The 18,674-nt window shown below is 40.2% G+C and overlaps 1 protein-coding gene across 3 annotated transcripts in view; it reads left to right on the top strand.

Annotated features, from left to right (window-relative positions):
* The window catches only part of COG5 (component of oligomeric golgi complex 5), a 308,198-nt gene that overhangs the window by 80,068 nt on the left and 209,456 nt on the right, over positions 1-18,674 (top strand). The window contains exon 1 of one of the 3 annotated variants that reach the window (XM_045030126.1): positions 14,574-14,658. The exons of the other annotated variants lie outside the window; for them this stretch is intronic. Within the exon in view, the coding sequence (XP_044886061.1) occupies positions 14,589-14,658 (70 nt within the window). The 5' untranslated portion in view covers positions 14,574-14,588. Of the gene's footprint in view, positions 1-14,573; positions 14,659-18,674 lie in introns of those variants that run through there. 3 annotated transcript variants of the gene reach the window in all.

The raw sequence follows: 18,674 nt of genomic DNA, 5'->3' as shown, positions 1-18,674 counted from the left end.
GCCAAGCCCATTCGCAGATTCATGGACCCAAGAGTGGCAAGTAAGATTGGACAGTGTACATCCAGAGAACAACAATTATAGGCAGATTATTATCTATTCTGCTGTTGACCCCAACATTTCAAAATAAAATAAAATTAAAAATTCTGGAAGCAGGGATGAAGAAATTGTTTTATGATATGGTTATGTAGTGGACTATCAAACTAGACATTTGGTAGCACTTCGGCACGTTTAGGTGAGGGCACCAAATAATAACACCTCAAATATTTTTACCCTTGGTATCACTTCCTGATGTATTCTTTCTGTATGCCTCAGTGCCCTCATCCCTTTTTTGTTTTTCTTATCTTCTTTTTCTCTGCATTTTTCTTTTTGCATTTTCTCTCCTTTTCCTTTTTGTCTCCACTCTTTTCTCCTATTTTTAAGGGATTTCAACTGAACACATCTGTTTACCTCATCATGACTGATGTGAGAGAGAGATGAATATTTATGTATTATGTGATCATAAGCATTCATTATGTTACTATGGAAAATACTGTAGTTGACGCACAGAACTGTGAGGCTTAAAGATATTTTACCTAATTTAAAAAAAAAAAGATTTTATTAAAATCTCAGTTTCTGATAGAGCACTCTTTCAGTAGCTTAATGATTGATCGATCGATCGATCTAGTGTCCCTGTGAAAAAATAGGGACTTCTTCCTCTCTTGTTGATGTTTCTAAGGACCTTTTCAGGAAGGGAGGAAACTGGCTAATAGATTATGGGAGCGGGGGCTTACTGAAATTGATTATGCACAAAGTGCTGTCAAATTTAAACAAATTGAAAATATATTTTTCTTCACTGACTTTCCAGTTATCAAAGGTGTTACTGTAACTACAATAGGCGCAAGGCACAATTTTCAGACAGTAATGGGGTTATCAAATTCACTACATCTGTTACATTAGTGTTTATGAAGCACTTTGAGATACCAAGATGAAAGATGCTAGATCAGTGTGAAGTGTTAGAAAATGTCAGTGTTCTGAGGGACAGTATGTACTTAATGATGCACTTTAGGCATTGTAAATTTGATTGTATATAAATCATGGTAAATAAAATATTCAATGAAAGGGAAAACATGAGTGCTAAATTCCTTAGATCTCTTTTATTGAGGAGGCAGGATAGATCAAGGCACAATATGTTTCAGGCTTCACTTCACAGTTCTGCCAACACAAATCCAATCTGAGCTATGGCACAGCTGCTATTTCTGCCAGTCCTCCTCTCTCTCCTGATGGAGGTTGATCATCTTTCTTTGTTTTTCTGCATCCTCTCAAACTGAGGGCTATTTAATGATTCACTTGCAGTTAATAAATTAGCAGTGTCCTGTTAAGGGTCATTCTTACAGTTCTCTACAACGATAAAGAATTTTTCTTTGATAAAGTGTCAGAATCAATAAATGAGGAAAATAAGTGGAAAACTGAAGGTGATGGATAGAAATACATAGAGAAAACTGGATGTTCTTACAACAGTTGTGCTATTCTTCTATCTCTCTAACACAGTTACTCCTCCCCCGCCCCCCCACACAACAGATTTGTAATGAAATAATAGAATCTTGTGCAGGCTGTAACTCCCAGAAGTAAAACCCACAGTACTAGAGTTCCATCTGTATAGCCTATTTTCCTTCGGAGAGATTTCATTTAGTTTTTCCGTGGTTAAATTGATCTAAAATACTACCCTTGAAAATTTGTTACAATTATTCTATGAAGGGGAGTTATTGTAATTTTGAGGTTTGTGTTCTATATTCTGGAGTTAATTACAATAATTACAATTTAATGTAATAATTATTAAAAATTACAATTTTATGTAAATATAACGCCCCCCCTTGCCCCTCCCACCCTTATGCTACATCCCAGGACTGCCTTGGACTTAACAAGAGATAAGGCTATAAAGAGAAAGGTTAGCAGGCTCAGTATTCCTGATCGATGCTTCATAGGATCCCTTTTCTCTTTCTCGTCATTCTTTTCCTTTATTGGAATATCATTTGGTTGTTGCTAGAATTAAAGCTGAGAGGTCATTTTCATTCTGATCGCCTTTTTTCAATCCCTTATTACTTTCTGGAGAAAATACCTTTTGGATTGCGTAGTACATGCCCATTGTTTACAGAAATTTCAGATGTTTTTGTGGTATGACATCTCAAAATGAACAGTTTGTCATGTACATAGTCCTTATTAAGCACTACAGACCTTTGTCTTGCTTGAGGAAATGAGGGTTCAAAATAAAATTGGAAAGGTAAGAAAGTAGCACAACATGTTGGAGTTTTTTGCTTCCAAGCAGCATATTTCAGTATTTTGACATTACATTTATTTGAATATATTCAAATATGTGCTTGGTATTGTTGAAACCAAGACTTGATGAATGGCCCAACTCTGCAAAGACCTATGCATGTGAGTAACTTTATTTCTTGTGGTATCCTTACTAGAGTCAATGAGGCTACATCAGTGAGTAAAATTATGTGTACATGTTTGCAGGAGTGGCCCTCAGAATCTTATAAGAACTTAAAATTTCTTCATTCTGTAGCGAGTATGTTAATTGGTGTAAGCACTTCATCTGGGTGATCAATTATTTTTTGTCACGGTCCAAATTTCTTTGTCAAGGAATAGTCAAAGCCCAGACTCCAGAGAAAATAATACAATAATAATAGTAGTAAATAAAATCATGGTCCATGGTGGTCTGGATTTGGTCCGTGGTCCATCTATTGAGTACCCCTGTGCTACATAATAACTCCCCTAAACTTCCATCTTTTCACCTCTGCAGTAGCTTATATAATTTTAAAGCTACATCTCAAGAAGAACTGATTTAGAATTATAACCTAGGGTGAATAAATTATGTGAATCAATGGCTGGATGTTTGAAAAAGAATGACACTATATGTTATTAACTGAATAATCAGAATTTATGTTGGCTTAATAGCTCCTAAACAGCTCCACTGCATTTTGAATTCAATGTTCCCTAGTTCAATTCCTTGCTGGAATGGATTCCTTCCAAAGAAGGATAATCTTTCATTTGATGCTTTTCTAACTTCATTACTTTTCTGAATTTTGCACTATCCATATCAAGCTTTTCAATTTCTGTGTATTTTTGCCAGAGTGTACTTATGCACCAGCCTACCTTATTTTAAATGTAACATTTACACATTGATACATTTTTGAGTCGGTGGAACACAGAATAGATACAGGTGCCATTGCTGTACAAAATGGTGAGAACTTGATGCCAACATGAGTTACAACATGATCTTTAGATTTTTTAGTTTCAGTGTGAAGTGATGCAGTATTAAATAATGAGATGCTTGTATATACATGATTCCTCTTATCTCTCTTTTTTGTATTCTTTGGTATATTTTGTAAACAGTTAAATATATTTTTTTTCCACTTCAAAAAACATAAAGGTAAGCTTATATGCACGGAGCTCCCTGGATCATTCATGTTGATTTTCAATAAGTCTTTGAACACTGCGGAACTTCCAAAAGACGGGGGAAAAAAAGCTAATGTGCCAATATTTAAAAAGGTAAACAGGATGACCTGGGTGATTATAAACCTGTCAGCGAGACATCGAGCCTAAGCAAAAATTAAAGTATGGCAATCAATGTTCCCGCTAATATTTTCCACCCACGTGCAGAACAAATTTTGTTATGTGCACCAATATTGAGGCACTTGTGGGATGTGTGCCATGAGCAGAAACAAAAAAGCTAGATATGGTATGTATATATTTTTTAAAAGTTACCATAGGGATAATTACTCCAGCTAGGACAGGTTAGTCATTTGAGAACTCCCTACTCAAAGAATTAAATTTAAGCATAAGAGAGAAATAAAAATTATGAAATGCAAAGACTAGTAAAAAAAAATACAATAGCATTTTGAAAGAACAAAATTACAGAGAATATATGTGCATTTCATGAAGTAGTAACAACAATAATAATAATAATACAAGTATGTGTTGGGAGGTGAGTGTGAATGACTGTGTGTGTGTGTGTGTGACAAACTGTGTGTGTGTGTGTGTGTGTGAGAGAGAGAGAGAGAGACTGTGTGTATGAGTGTGTGTGACTGTGTGTGAGAGAAACAGACTCTGTGTGAGAGACACACACAGTCACACACACACACACCTCTTGCTGGGGCTGGGGGAGAGAGGCACGTCTCTCCCATCCCCTAGCCCTGCATACTCCAAGCTCCCCATATCCCTGTCACCTCAACCCACTGCCCACACCCTTCACATTCTCCATGCTTATTTGTGTGCATGCCTGCACGACTGGTGCACAGTCCTTGATGGCCTTGTGTGTGGCCGCGCAAGCGCGCACCTTAGAGGCAACTAATCAATAAAGAATTAAGGCAAAGTAATCTAATGCCAGTCATCATGTGTTTATAGATCCTGTCAAGCTAACTTGTTGTTTTTTATGAGATTACAAGTTTGTTTGACAAAGTTATTGATGTAAAATACTTTGATCTCTTTAAGGGATTTGGCTTGGTATCACACAGCATTTTTATTAAGAAACTAGAATGATACAATTCAACATAGCACACACTGAATGGCTAACTGACCGATCTCAAAATGTTACTGTAAACTGGATATCATCATGGAATGCGTGTGTTTTCTAATGCAGTCCTGCAAGGATTGATTTTTGCCTCTATTCTAGTTAACATTTTTAATTAATGACCTGAAAAAAACCTTTAAATTGTTATTGATAAAGTTTGCAGATGACTCAAAAATTGCAGGAGTGATAAATAATGAAAAAGGCAGGTTGCTGCTATAGAACAATCCGATTGCATAAGCTGGACAAAAGCAAACAGTATGTGATTGAATATGGTTAAATATAAAGTTTTATAATTAGGACCAAAGAATGTAGACCATACAGGATAGGGCACTCTATCTTGGGAAGCAGTGACTCTGAAAAAGACTTGGGGATCATGTGCATAATCAGCTGTACTTGAGCTCTCAGTGAGACACTGTGGCCAAAAGAGCTAATGCAATCCTTGGATGTATAAACAAGGGAATCTTGGGTAGAATCAGGGAAGTTGTTACCCCTGTATTTGGCTGTGATGCAGCCACTATTGTATTCAGTTCTGGTGTCCTGAATTCATAGACTCATAGACTTTAAGGTCAGAAGGGACCATTATGATCATCTAGTTTGACCTCCTGCACAGTGTAGGCCACAGAATTCCACCCATCCACTTCTATAACAAACCCCTAGCCTATGTCTGAGTTATCGAAGTCCCCAAATTGCGGTTTGAAGACCTCAAGCTGCAGAGAATCCTCCAGAAAGTGACCCGTGCCCCATGCTGCAGAGGAAGGCGAAAAACCTCCACGGCCTCTGCCAATCTGCCCTGGAGGAAAATTCATTCCCGACCCCAAATATGGCGATCAGTTAAACTCTGAGCATATGGGCAAGACTCACCAGCCATCCTTCATGAAGGATGCTGATACTTTGGGGCAGATTCAGAGAAGAGCCATGAGAATGATTAAAGGATAGAAAAACATGCCTTACAGCAAGACACTCCAGTAGCTCAATCTACTTAGTTTAATAAAGAGAAGGCTCTGGGTGACTTGATCAGTCTAAACATACCTACCAGTCAAATAGAAATTTTATAATAGGGGGCTTGTCACTTTAGCTGATGAAGTTCTAACAAAATCCAATGGCTGAAAGTTGAAACTAGACAAATTCAGGCTTGTAACAAGGTGCACATTTTGAATAGTTATGGTAATTAATAGTTGGAACAACTGGCCAAACGTGGTGATGGATTCTCTGTCACTGTAATTGTTAAATTAAGATTGAACATTTTTTTTTTAACAAACATTTGCTCTAGTTCAAACAGGAATTAATTCATGGAAGTCCTATGGACTGTTCAATGCAGAAGGCAAATGGATATATGAATAAAACATTGTGAAAGCGAGTGGGCCAAACTGAAAATCACATTTCTGTTTGGAGCTGTCTAGAGAGGGAGAATCTATGATGTTTGAGGAGTCCTTAGGAAATGGTCAGGGAGATTAGCAAAGCTATAAAAATAAACAATTCAAAGGGGATTTCAACTGTCCCTATGTTGACTGGGTACATGTCACCTCAGGACAGGATGCAGAGATAAAGTTTCTTGACACCTTAAATGACTGCTTCTTGGAGCAGCTAATCCTGGAACTTATAGGAAGAGACTCAATTCTTGATTTAGTCCTAAGTGGAGCACAAGATATGGTCCAAGAGGTGAATATAGCTGAACTGCTTGGTAATAGTAACCATAACATCATTAAATGTAACATCCCTTTGGGGGGAAAACACCACAGCAGCCCACCATGGTAGCATTTAATTTCAGAAAGGGGAAGTACACAAAAATGAGGAAGTTTGTTAAACAGAAATTAAAAGGTACAGTGCCAAAAGTGAAATCCCAGTAAGCTGCATGGAAACTTTTAAAAGGCACCATAATAGAGGCTCAACTTAAACATATACCCCAAATTAAAAAACATGGTAAGGGGACCAGAAAAGTGCCACTGTGGCTAACCAACAAAGCAAAAGGAGCAGTGAGAGGCAAAAAAGCATTCTTTAAAGAGTGGAAGTTAAATCCTATTAAGGAAATTAGAAAGAAGTATAAACACTGGCAAGTGAAGTGTAAAAATATAATTAGGAAGGCCGAAAAAGAATTTGAAGAACAGCTAGCCAAAGACTCAAAAAGTAAAAGCAAAACATTTTTTTAAGTACATCAGAAGCAGTAAGCCTGCTAAATAACCAGTCAGGCCACTGGATGATTGAGAGGCTAAAGAAGCACTCAAGGACGATAAGGCCATTGTGGAGAAACTAAATGAATTATTTGCACTGGTTTTCACGGCCGAGGATGTGAGGAATTCCCAGACCTGAGCCATTCCTTTTAGGTGACACATCTGAGGAACTATCTCAGATTGAGGTGTCATTAGAGGAGGTTTTGGAGCAAATTGATAAACTAAACAGTAATAAGTCACCAGGACCAGATGGTATTCACCCAAGAGTTCTGAAGGAACTCAGATGTAAAATTGCAGAACTAACAACTGTGGTATGTAACCTATCATTTAAATCAGCTTCTGTACCAAATGACTGGAGGATAGCCATCGTGACATGTATTTTTAAAAAAGGCTTGAGAGGTGATCCTGGCACTTATAGGCCAGTAAGCCTAACTTAAGTACCAGGAACAATGGTTGAAACTATAGTAAAGAACAGAATTATCAAATGCATAGATGAACTCGTTTTGTTGGGGAAGAGTCAACATGGTTTTTGTAAAGGGAAATCATGCCTCACCAATCTGTTAAAATTCTTTGAGGGTGTCAACAAGCATGTGGACAAGGGTAATTCAGTGGCTATATAGTATACTTAGATTTTCAGAAAGCCTTTGACAAGGTCCCTCACCAAAGGCTCTTAAGCAAAGAAAGCTGTCATGGGATAAGAGGGAGGATCCTCTCATAAATCAGTAACTGGTTAAAAGATAGGAAACAAAGTATAGGAATAAATGGTCAGTTTTCAGAATGGAGAGAAGTAAATAGTGGTGTCCCCCAGAAGTCTGTACTGGACCCAGTCCTATTCAACATATTCATAAATGATCTGGAAAAAGGGGTAAACAGTGAGGTGCAGAATGTGCAGATGATACAAAACTACTCAAGATAGTTAAGTCCCAGGCTGACAGCAAAGAGCTGTAAACCAAAAGAAGGCGAGGGGAGATATGACTGCTCTTTATAAACATATCAGAGAGAGAAATACCAGAGAGGGAGAGGAGTTATTTAAGTTGTGTCAATGTGGACACGAGAACAACGGGATATAAACTGGCCATCAACAAGTTTAGGCTTGAAATTAGATGAAGGTTTCTAACCATGAGAGAAGTGAAGTTCTGGAACAGCCTTCCAAGGGGAGTAGTGGGGGAAAAAAACTTAACTGGTTTCAAGACTGAGCATGATATGTTTATGGAGGGGATGGTATGATGAGACAGGCTACATGCCATTGTAGGCAACCTGTAACTGCTAGCAGCAAATATCGCCAATGGCTGGTGATGGGACACTAGATGGGGAGGGCTCTGAGTTACTACAGAGAACTTTTCCCCAGGTATGTGGCTGCCCACATGCTCAGGGTCTAACTGATTGCCATATTTGGGGTTGGAAAGGAATTTTCCCCTGGGTCAGATTGGCAGACACCCTGTGGGTTTTTCACCTTCTGTTGCACGAGGGGGCATAAGTCACTTGCAAATTTAAACTAGTGTAAATGGTGGAGTCTCTGTAACATGAAGTCTTTAAATCATGATTTGAGGACTTCAGTAACTCAACCAGAGATTTGGGGTCTATTACAAGAGTGGGTGGGTGAGGTTTTGTGACCTGCAATGTGCAGGAAGTCAGACTAGATGATGATGGTAGTCCCTTTTGACGTGAAAAGTCTGAGTCTACTAAGAGAACAGTAGCCCATCTTCAAAAATATGTTGCAGAACAGCATAGTACTTTATTCTTAAGCTTCTGTTTGCTTAGCAATGCATGATCCAGGTGTTTGGTTGGAAGTTTAAATAAATAGATGTTTATCGTGGAGCACTGTGATTGCATACTCTGCTTGATGTTGTGCTCTAGACTGAATTTATAATAGTAAAAAACGTGCTTTTGCTGGTATAGTTTATACTGGTTCCTTGAACAAAATAAAGTACACCAGGAAAAGCACTTTTTTTTCTAATATACACAAGGGCTTTTGCTTGTATTAAAAATGTAAAACGCAAACAAAAACAAAACCACCACACACACTTCTGCACATAAAATATTTTGGTTGCTTATTATTAGACTGGTAAGCAAATGGATTGTTAAAACTTATCAGGAATTTCACACTGCTATTAAGATTTTCTAGCCATATCTAGCATGTAGATCCATACTGAAAATTAATGAGCATTGCCTTCAAACTCATTTTATCCAAAATGGATTCTCCTCTTGCCTAATTGTAAGTGCTCAAATACTTTGGAGTAGAAGGCCATATAAGTACCTAGACAGAACTATTCCTCCAGCAGGCAGTTACTGCCATACTGGAAATTTATTGAGGGTTTTGCTGCCCCTTCATCTTTGGTAATCTTTTTATTTTTCTAACCTCATATCCTCTACAGTAATTGCAAATAAGTTATGCGTCACCTGTAGCCAGGAGGAAGGTTTAGTGGTTCCTTCTTTGCTGCCTTCCTTGGCAATGGTATTATGGAGTGATAATCTCTGCATTCTGCATGTGTTTGGAAAGACCCAGCCTCCTAGAATTTATGTAAGGTTAATGATCTGCATAATTTTACAGATCATGAGCAAGTACTCAGCAGAATGTGCCAAAATCTTTGGCAGATTTTTGCTGTGTTCTCTAGTCATACCACCTGTTTTGAAGTAAAAATGACACTAGCTAGAGATAGTAGCATGCTACTCATGGTATAGGATGAGGCATCTCCACAGTGCTGTGAAAGAGAAGCATAGTTGTCAACCTATGAAAACATTTGCTAGTGAGAATTAGTCTAACAAACTTGGTACTAGGTCCCCAGGTCGTGGAAGCTGATGTGTACGTACTTATGAATTTTGGGATATTTTCTTCTTAGGAGGGTGCGAGGAAAAGAACAGGAAAATCCTATAATTCATGAGAATGCAACCCTCCACTGGTCCTAAAGCCCTTGCTTTGTTTGAAAAATGTTGTCCCTTATAAAAATATCAATCCATCTTTGCAGAATTCTTTCCTCCTCTCTTTGCCTGCGTGATTGCAGGCTTCCCAATCAGTCACTGCTGTGGGCTTCCTCTCATCCTCATCAAGACTCGGCTTCAGCGGGTGGAGCTGTGAGGTGACTGCTGAAGAGGAGGCAATCAGCAGGTGAGGTGCTGTTGTTCTCAGAACTACTTACCTGCTGCCGTAGTGCACCCCATCCCCAACTGGTACTCACAGGTACTACAGTCTCCATTTGCATTCTGGGGCACAGGTCCCTCACAATGTATGCCCCCTCCCTTCCTGTAAATCAGCTTGCAGCTCTGACCCAGCTGGGGAACTGGTAGCTGTTTTACTGGAAAGGAGGGAGGAGCAGTGCCGTAGCTGCACCATGGCTCAGTGTTTCCTAACTCTCATGATTTTTATGGGAAATCTTGTGGTGTTTGCAGTTTTTCTTAATGCCTCAGCAGCTGGAATCAAGAGGTTGCATGAGAATCTCAGCTTTCCTTAAAAAGAATGTACATTTGACTTTACATGTAGTTTGTTGCAGAGGAAAGTTTGAAAACATAAAGTGAGTGCACTTCTGAAAGGTTCAGAAACCAGAAGGCAAATAAAAAGAGTGCATCATTTATTATTTTTTAAAATCACAAGATTTTTAAGCCAGTGTCTTGATTTTTGGAGCCTGACTCATGATTTTTGAATGCCTGGGCTTAGCAATACTGATGGCTGCCTGCTCTCTCCTCATCCAGCAAAAGATAGTGGTTAGCTCAACCTTCTCTGTTTTCTAACTCCCCCTCAATCCTAAGTAAACAGCTTGCAACTCCACTGCTAGGCCAGACCTGCCAACTTTTCCTGTAGGGGTATCCGAGCAGCTTGAGCCATTACTTCATTACCTGCAGAGGAGAGGACTGTAGAGCAGGGGTGGGCAAACTTTTTGGCCCTGGGTCCATATCGGGTATAGAAATTGTATGGAGGGCTGGGTAGGGAAGGCTGGGGGAGGCTATGCCTCCCCAAACCGCGAGGTGTGGCTTGGCCCCTGCCCCCTATCCAGCCCTGCCCAGAACCTTCCACCCCCATCCAACTCCCCCTGCTCCCCACCCCGACTGCCCCCTGGGACTCCAGCATCCTATCTAAACACCCCTCCTCTCTGCCCCCTGACCATCCCCCCCGAGACGCCTGTCCCCTATCCAATCCCCCCTGCTCCCCACCCCCTGACCACCCCCCTGGAATCCCCCTGCCCCCATCCAACCCTCCCTGCTTTCCCCGCCTCACATTACCTGTGGGGTGGGGGAAATGAGGGCTCAGTCCTTTTCCCTGTGCATTTCCACTGCTCGTTTGGCTGCTCTGTCTGGCAGTCGGGCAGGGCTCGCTCCCTGTCTGGGCTTGGCTGCTGGGAACAGGGGCCAAGCATGCTGGGGGTGGAGGGAGGCCCTGTCTTGCTCTGCCCTTGCTCCTGCAACCCCCTCTGCTCCTTGCCTCCCCCCCCCCCCCCCGAACTCTCCCTGCCCCTGACCGTGCCGCCCTGGAGCACCAGGTCTGGCGGTGCTATAGCTGTGCTGCTCGGCTGGAGCTGCAGCCACGCTGCCCAGGAGCTGGGGGAACTGTGACAGGGAGGGAGGGGAGCAGAAGGGGAGAGGCCAGGAGCTAGCCTCCGCCCCGCTCACCGTGCTGCTGGGGAGTTGGGCTGGCTCCTCTGCAAGCCTGTACTGACCCTGCTCCCTGTCAGGAGCTCGGGGGCCAGAGGGAAGGGTCCTACAGGCTGGATGTGGCCCATGGGCCGTAGTTTGACCCCCTCTGTTATAGAGAATAAGGAGAAGGATATCTGCAAACAGTCCTGGGATAGCAATATCATAGGATGGTTGCTCAATACACAGATGTCTCCTAGCAGACAAGGAAGTAGTAGAATTACTCAAATATTCTGCCCCAGTGCCATGATTTCTGGCTATTTTTTTATTAATTTTGCTAAATGACTCTTAAAAGTGACTATAGTGCTTTCTTGGGGACTAAAACTGAAATCTTTACAGATTTATGATGAAGATAAAAGTGCTGTTAGCTGTTAAAATGGCCCACTCAATTTAGGTACAATATTTGACCTTACTTCTAAATGACTAATACACCTCTACCCCGATATAATGCGGTCCTCGGGCGCTGAAAAATCTTGCCATGTTATAGGTGGGACTGCGTTACATCAGAGTAGAGAGATTCCCGCCCCAGCTCACCTCCGCTCTGCCTCCTCCCTGAGCGCGCTCCCGCTGCTCTGCTTCTTCCTCCCTTCCAGGCTTGTCGTGCCAATGAGCTGTTTGGCCTGGCAAGCCTGGGGATGGGGGGAGGAGCGGAGCGGTAGCAGTGCGCTCAGAGGAGGAGGCGGAGATGAGCTGGAGTGGGGAGCGGTTCCTCTGTACTCCAATTACTTGCTGCGGCCCTCCTCGGGCCCCCCCTGCCCCAGCTCACCTTCGTTCCACCTCCTCCCACGAGTGTGCCGCAGCTCCGCTTCTCCCCCCTCTCTCCCAGGCTTGCCGTGCCAATCAGCTGTTTGGCCCGGGGAGGGCTGCAGCGCAGAGGAACTGCTTGCGGTAACACAAATTCGGATATAACAAGGTAAAGCAGCCCCGTCCCCGGAAGCGCTGCTTTACAGCGTTATATCCGAATTCGCGTTATATAGGCCCACGTTATATCAGAGTAGAGGTGTATATTCTAAACATGTAAAAGAGAATCATACTACTAACTCCCATCACCTTCCCTCAAAATAGCCAATATTATTTAATAGTAAAAAGATTTGGTCATAATATGTTTTGCCATCTTGTTTAATTTTCCCATTCAAGATTATCAGATACTGATTCCTTCTCCCTCTTTCTGTTGAACACACCCCTGCACTTCCATTTTCTCCTATGCAGCATAAACCCACGTGCTTCATTTTTCTCTACTACTTTGTGTACCAGCATGATCAGTGATGCTAGCAGGAAGTTTTTCAGGTTTTAGTTACCTGCTGCAGAGCCAACTGCACAATCATATCAGAACAAAACATTTGTTAAATGGTGGCCTTTTTTCAATTCATTAGTGAAGGAACAGTAATTTTTTTTTCTTTTTTAAAGGGGAAATTGCTTCTCCTTCCCTTGCATAGTGTTAAGTGAGGGAGGTCGGGATAACAAAACGCTGCACACAGGATGGGTGTGTGTGCGTGTGGTTTTTCTGTACCTCTTTCTTACACAGCCTGCTGTTCCTGCTGACGAGCAGCTTTAACAGGGCTCTGTTCTGTTTCCACTGGACTGGCTGCAGACATAATAGACAAGAAAGGTAGAAATGGGGTGTGGCAGGTTCTCCAGGCCTCCAGTCACAAGCCATTATGCTTCAGTAATGGATTTTGCCAGGTCCATTAGTACAGTGTATACCACATCTCTCTCCATAATGTCAAGGCCAGTTGTAAATCAGTTGAGCTCTACTTCTGTTTCAGCTGCACTCTTGTGTTTTGGTTAATACTATTTGTATCCATGCAGATTTTGTGTCCTTACAGATTCTGACTCAAGACTGTCTCCACTCAGATATGTTCTTTCAGTAGTATATGTATTCCATTATACGTAGTGTGATTTCCCCTCTGCCCCCCAGCCTTGTAACTAATCTGAATTTCCTGTATAGCTTGTTGCAGGGGTTGTGATACTCAATCTGATTTTTCTCCTACTCTATTTCTGAAACACCAGTTATGTTCAGAACTTCTCCCAGTGCCAGGCATTCCAGCAGAGCCCTTTCCCTGTTCCTAGCGGTATACAAACACTTGGATGTTGTATTTATAAGGGTTCTGCCTATTTTTATGTACCCCTCTTTACAGTGATTCCGCACCAGAAAGTGAGGAAGTGGAATTCCATAAAGTAAAGAACAAAATTATGTCTTATCTCCTGCTAGTGGATACAGAGTTTTATGTATATGTCTACTGCTCCTAGAGAGTTTATGTGGCCTTGAATGACCTTCAGCACATCCCTGTTTTCCCTAGCTCCGGTTCAATACTTGACTCATTCCCAACAGTCACTCACCAGATCGGCAGAATAACGATAGTGGAGTATTCTTAATCAGTCTCTGCAGAGTAAAATTAATCTTCATTACTCAGAAGCACTTACAAATCACTTTTCTCACAATTCCTATTACACAGTCCTATTGTTGTTTATTATTTATTTATATGGCAGGGCTTAGAGTCTCCAGTCAGAATCAGGTCTCTGTTGTACAAGGCACTGTTACCAACATGTAGGGACACAAACTCCTTGTCAGAGTGGATTGATTAAGTTGCTTTGATTTAAATCAGCACACAGGAATCCTTGATTTAAATTGTTGTTTTGCATTGGTACTGTTCAGTTATTTTTCTTAAAGAAAGGTTGATTCTTAGTAGTTGATTGATTTACAACTAAATATAGCCTTAACACTAAATTGCCTTTGTTTTGCTAACCAAGAGGATACTCTCTATCTGTACACATTTATTTAAGCAACCATATAGCTTAACTTATATTTATTCAGATTTAGTTTTTACTTTTGTATTATGTTAGAGGAGGGTGAATGACTCATTTACTGAGATGATTCATTTTTTACCGGTGATTTGTGAAGCTCTATTTGGATGGAAAGTCAATTCAATTAAAAATATATTTTTTTAAAATAATACAAGCTTATAAGGTGCTGGATACATAAGAAAAAAAGTTGATCAAAACATGTTTTGTATTTAAAACTAACTGATTTATTAAACAAGGGAAGTATTATCTGTATTTAGTGAATTGAACTGATTGTTTCTGGTCACCATGTCGTTCAGGATTTTAGAACTAGTAGATTTTACCTTCTAGCACCAAGTTTTTATTCCTAAATTAGAAGAGGGAAACAAGCTTTCCTGTTTTTTCAACTCCTAATTTGTTTCTTAACTTTAGTCATTGAACTGAACTAAATTGAATAAACTGAAATGAAGAAAATATTCTCTCTGCACCTGCATAAGAGGCTCCTGCTGTCAAAATCTGGCTTACCACTTCCAGGTGCTTATCCAGTGACTTCTAGCAGTTCAGTGGTTTTAAAGGTTGGCAGCAAACATGTACTGCTTAATATTTTTGGTACTTAATTGAAATGATTTGAATAGCGTATTATAAGGTTAGATCTTATATGTTATCAATTTCACATTTCATTTTAAATGTGTTTTTTTTAAAAAAAACAACGTATATTTAATTTAAATAACAAAAAAGAAATCCATTTTTAAAACTTGTTAAGAAAAGATTTTTTTATCCACTCTCCTCCTTGTCCCAGAGAATTTACAGTAGCTGTTTGTAAAATCAAATATTTCTCCCAGTTTTCCCTACAGCATAGACATGCAGCATTTAAAAAAAAACATGCTACTGATTAGTTATTTATTTATTAATCAAACCTTCAATATGGAATTCTGATTTTGGTGTGAATCTTCTAGTGACAGAAAGTCTGGGAACTCCTACAACTCTAAGATATTGGTACTCTGAGGTACTGGTAACTGAGATTAGTTCCCTCTCTAGTGTTATTGCTAGTTGCCAGGGTCTCATGTCTGTTTAGAGGCTTTCAGTCAGTTCCTTTCAGGCTGTAGTTAGTGAAGGAGCTCCCTGATGGAGCTGCACACTGGCCTCGTGGCTTTAATTCAAGCTCTCTGAAGGCACTGCTATACCAGTCTCTTGTCAGGCTCCTCGTGCCTCAGCCAGTTCTAATAAGTCATTTTATTTACCGATACTATCTGTGTTATGTCTCCCAAAATCCAATCAGCCAATCATGGCTTTTTAATTACCTACAATGTCTTTAATTGGATTAGAATATCAACAAGAACAGTAAAGTAATAGCAAAATAATCATGTTAGACCAGTGAGAGGGTTCTTGTTATAAGCTGCAGTCAGCCCACTTCATTCCTAAATTCATTCTCCACCCACTGTTCCTGCAACTGCTGCCAACTGACAGTTCTTTTTAACTGTGCTCAGAATGTTCCAAACCTAAAAAGTGCAGTAGCTTTGCATCACCTTCAGAGAGACACATCACCCTGGTGCTTCAAGAGCCCAGAACTGAGCTGGGGTTTCATGTGTCTAAGGCTGGGTCAGTGCCTCCGTGCAGTACTGGATCAGTCCACCAGGCAGCTGGTGTACCGCTCTATATGTTGTCCCACTGATGCCTCAATAGATGCTGGACCGCCTCCACTGCCTACTTGAGCATTGCCAGTAGATGTATGCTCTCCAAAATTGCCTGTTCATGCTGTTCCAGCAACACATGGCCTCGTTAACTTTCGTCTTGGTGCTCAAGATCCCCCTCACTCATAATCACAGCATCAGCCCAGTTCTGGGTGAGCATGGTCATGCAGGTCTTTCATATCATCAGGATGTGCCTCTCCCCCCGCCCTCTCCTGCAATGGATATGATGAAGGTAATGTTGTTGATTGGCCTATTCCTCAGAATAACTCCATTGCCTGGGAACTCAAGCAGCCCTTTGCTCTGTGAGCTGGGCAGTGGTGGCAGCTCATGAGAATGCAGCACAACTGAAAACCTCTGGAGGCATCCTGGAAAGGTGGTTCAAAAGGGCCAAGATCCTAGAAGAGAGATTATTACTTCTCTTTACTTCCTGGTGACACATCAGGCATACAGTTGGATGACTTGGCATGCTTCTCTGTCTCATGTACTACTAAATTAGAGATTCTTCTGTCATCTCTCCTGGTGGTGGTTCCAGCCATGCACCTACCATCTCCTCATCAATGCTTTTCATTTTTTAATTAATTTTTTAAAACAATTGTGTGTTTGGGGGTTTTATTCTTTCTTCTCTTCTGCTTTCATCCCCTTCAAAGTTCTAGCCCACAAACAGCTTTTAGATTGGCTGCAGAGGCATCTTGCGCACAAATACACTTGTGAATAGTCATGTACACACAATACAGCGCTTTTACTTTCCACAAATACTCTTACAAATAAAACCTCCCTCATCAAATATTCACAGCTGGAAAAGAAGCAGGTAAAGGTGGTCAGAACATTAGTGAAGTGAATCAGTGAGTTTTAGTTGCAAAACTATTCATACTTTTTGATGCATTTTTTTGGCTTTAGAAATTAATATTTCATTACTTCTACAAGCCAATCAAGCTACACCTTTACCCCAATATAACGCGACCTGTTATAATACGAATTTGGATATAACATGGTAAAGCAGCACTCCGTGGAGGGGGGTTGGGGCTGGGGGCTGCACGCTCCGGCGGATCAAAGCAAGTTCGATATAATGCGGTTTCACCTATAACACGGTAAGATTTTTTGGCTCCTGAGGACAGCGTTGTATCGGGATAGAGGTGTATTTTTAGCGACATAACAAAGTGTTGTGGCTTCTGCTTAGGTCAGGCTTTTATATTGCACAAAGTCATGCCTGTTTGCTGATTGTGCATGTAAGCCATAGAGTACTTCTTTATCATTTCAATAGAAATAATGGCTTCAGAAAGCTTTTCTAGATTGTGTGGTTATATATCTATCTTCTGAACAGGGATTTCCCTATTTGATAGCAAAAACATTTGATATATAAGAGTTGAAAATGTTATTGAGTCTTAAAATACTTAATATAAAATAAGATTCTCATTTCTGCTGTTACCTGTTGATTCCAATTTTCAGTAGTAATCCCCTGCGTACGGCAGCATGAATGAACTTGAAGACCGATATTTTACTCTGATGAATTTTCTGCTCTGGACAATTTTTTATTGCTTTCTTGTACCAAAAGCCATGCTTTGTCAGTTAGGTAAATAGGAACTGCAATATTGGATCAGCACAATGATCTGCTTAGTTCAGTATCCTGTCTCTTACAGTGGCTAATATCAGCTGTTTAAGAGAGAAGTTCAATAAACATCATAATGGAATAATTTACCTCTACAAGAAGATTTCTTTCTAATCCCCATAAACAAGTGGTGGACTGATGCTGTAAAAATATACTTTTTTTTTAAACCTAAAGGGCATTCTCGTTACCATTTAATTCTTTCTAGAATCCACAGGTTAGTTATGCAGCGTGTTTAAAAAACAACCCCCCCAAAACAAACTAACAAAAACTGTCATTTTTAACAGTTTGAGTTGCATCAAGTAGTTAGAAGAATTAATGTGAATGACTTTGAAGCCCAAATTATCAACCCATATATGTTTTTAAAATGTTTAATTATATAACCATCATACTTCAGTATACAGAATATGTATTTCAGTTTGGAAGCAGGACATTTTTTGGTCCATTCAACCTTTTTTTTTAATCAATTTTATTTGACATAATTGGCTGCTAAAATACATATAACTGTATACATACAGTTATGTTTCAAATAACCATTTGATTAATTTCAGCCCGTTTATCAACAATTTATGCCTTTAATAAATTGAAGAGCTTCCTTATATTTGATTATGAATATATTCTTTCAGTAAGGCTCTTTTTTATCACTCACTAGTGATAAAATTATACTTAGATTATAAACTCTTTGAGGCAGAGACCATCTTTCTATTCTGTGTTTGTACAGCACCTAGCTCCATGGATTCTAGTCCATGACTGGGGCTCCTAGACATTTTGGTAATGGAAATAATAAATATGTACTCTCAGCTACAGAATACATTTTTTTTAATAGTGAGCTCTTATTGCACTACCCAATAATAAAATTAAAATGTAAGTGAGTGATGATTCTTATCCTATAAAGTATTGGGCTTTGATACTGAACCATGCTAAACCTAATGAAAGGAGAAATTGTGTCTCTTAAAAAACTATAGCACAATGATTAAGATAATTGTATGTTTGGGTGAAATGTTAATCTGTGGTCACTCATAAGTTAGGAAACGTACGTTGTGAGTGATATGGGATATAAATGGGTGTGAACGTGGTTTTTCCTGAGGAGAAAATCATGTCTCCCACATCCATGAGCATGAAAGGCCCTGAAACAATGGAATTGGTGTGCTTCTGAAGCACAGTGGTGGGTGGAATAGATCTTGGAGAGCTAGCGTAAGTGGTTTGTGGGTCCCTATACCATTCTGCAGTTCCCTGATCAGAGTCACAGAGAGATA

The sequence above is a fragment of the Mauremys mutica genome, chromosome 1 (assembly GCF_020497125.1).
Source record: "Mauremys mutica isolate MM-2020 ecotype Southern chromosome 1, ASM2049712v1, whole genome shotgun sequence".
Taxonomy (NCBI): Eukaryota; Metazoa; Chordata; order Testudines; family Geoemydidae; genus Mauremys; species Mauremys mutica.
This window is presented reverse-complemented; position numbering and strand designations above follow the sequence as displayed.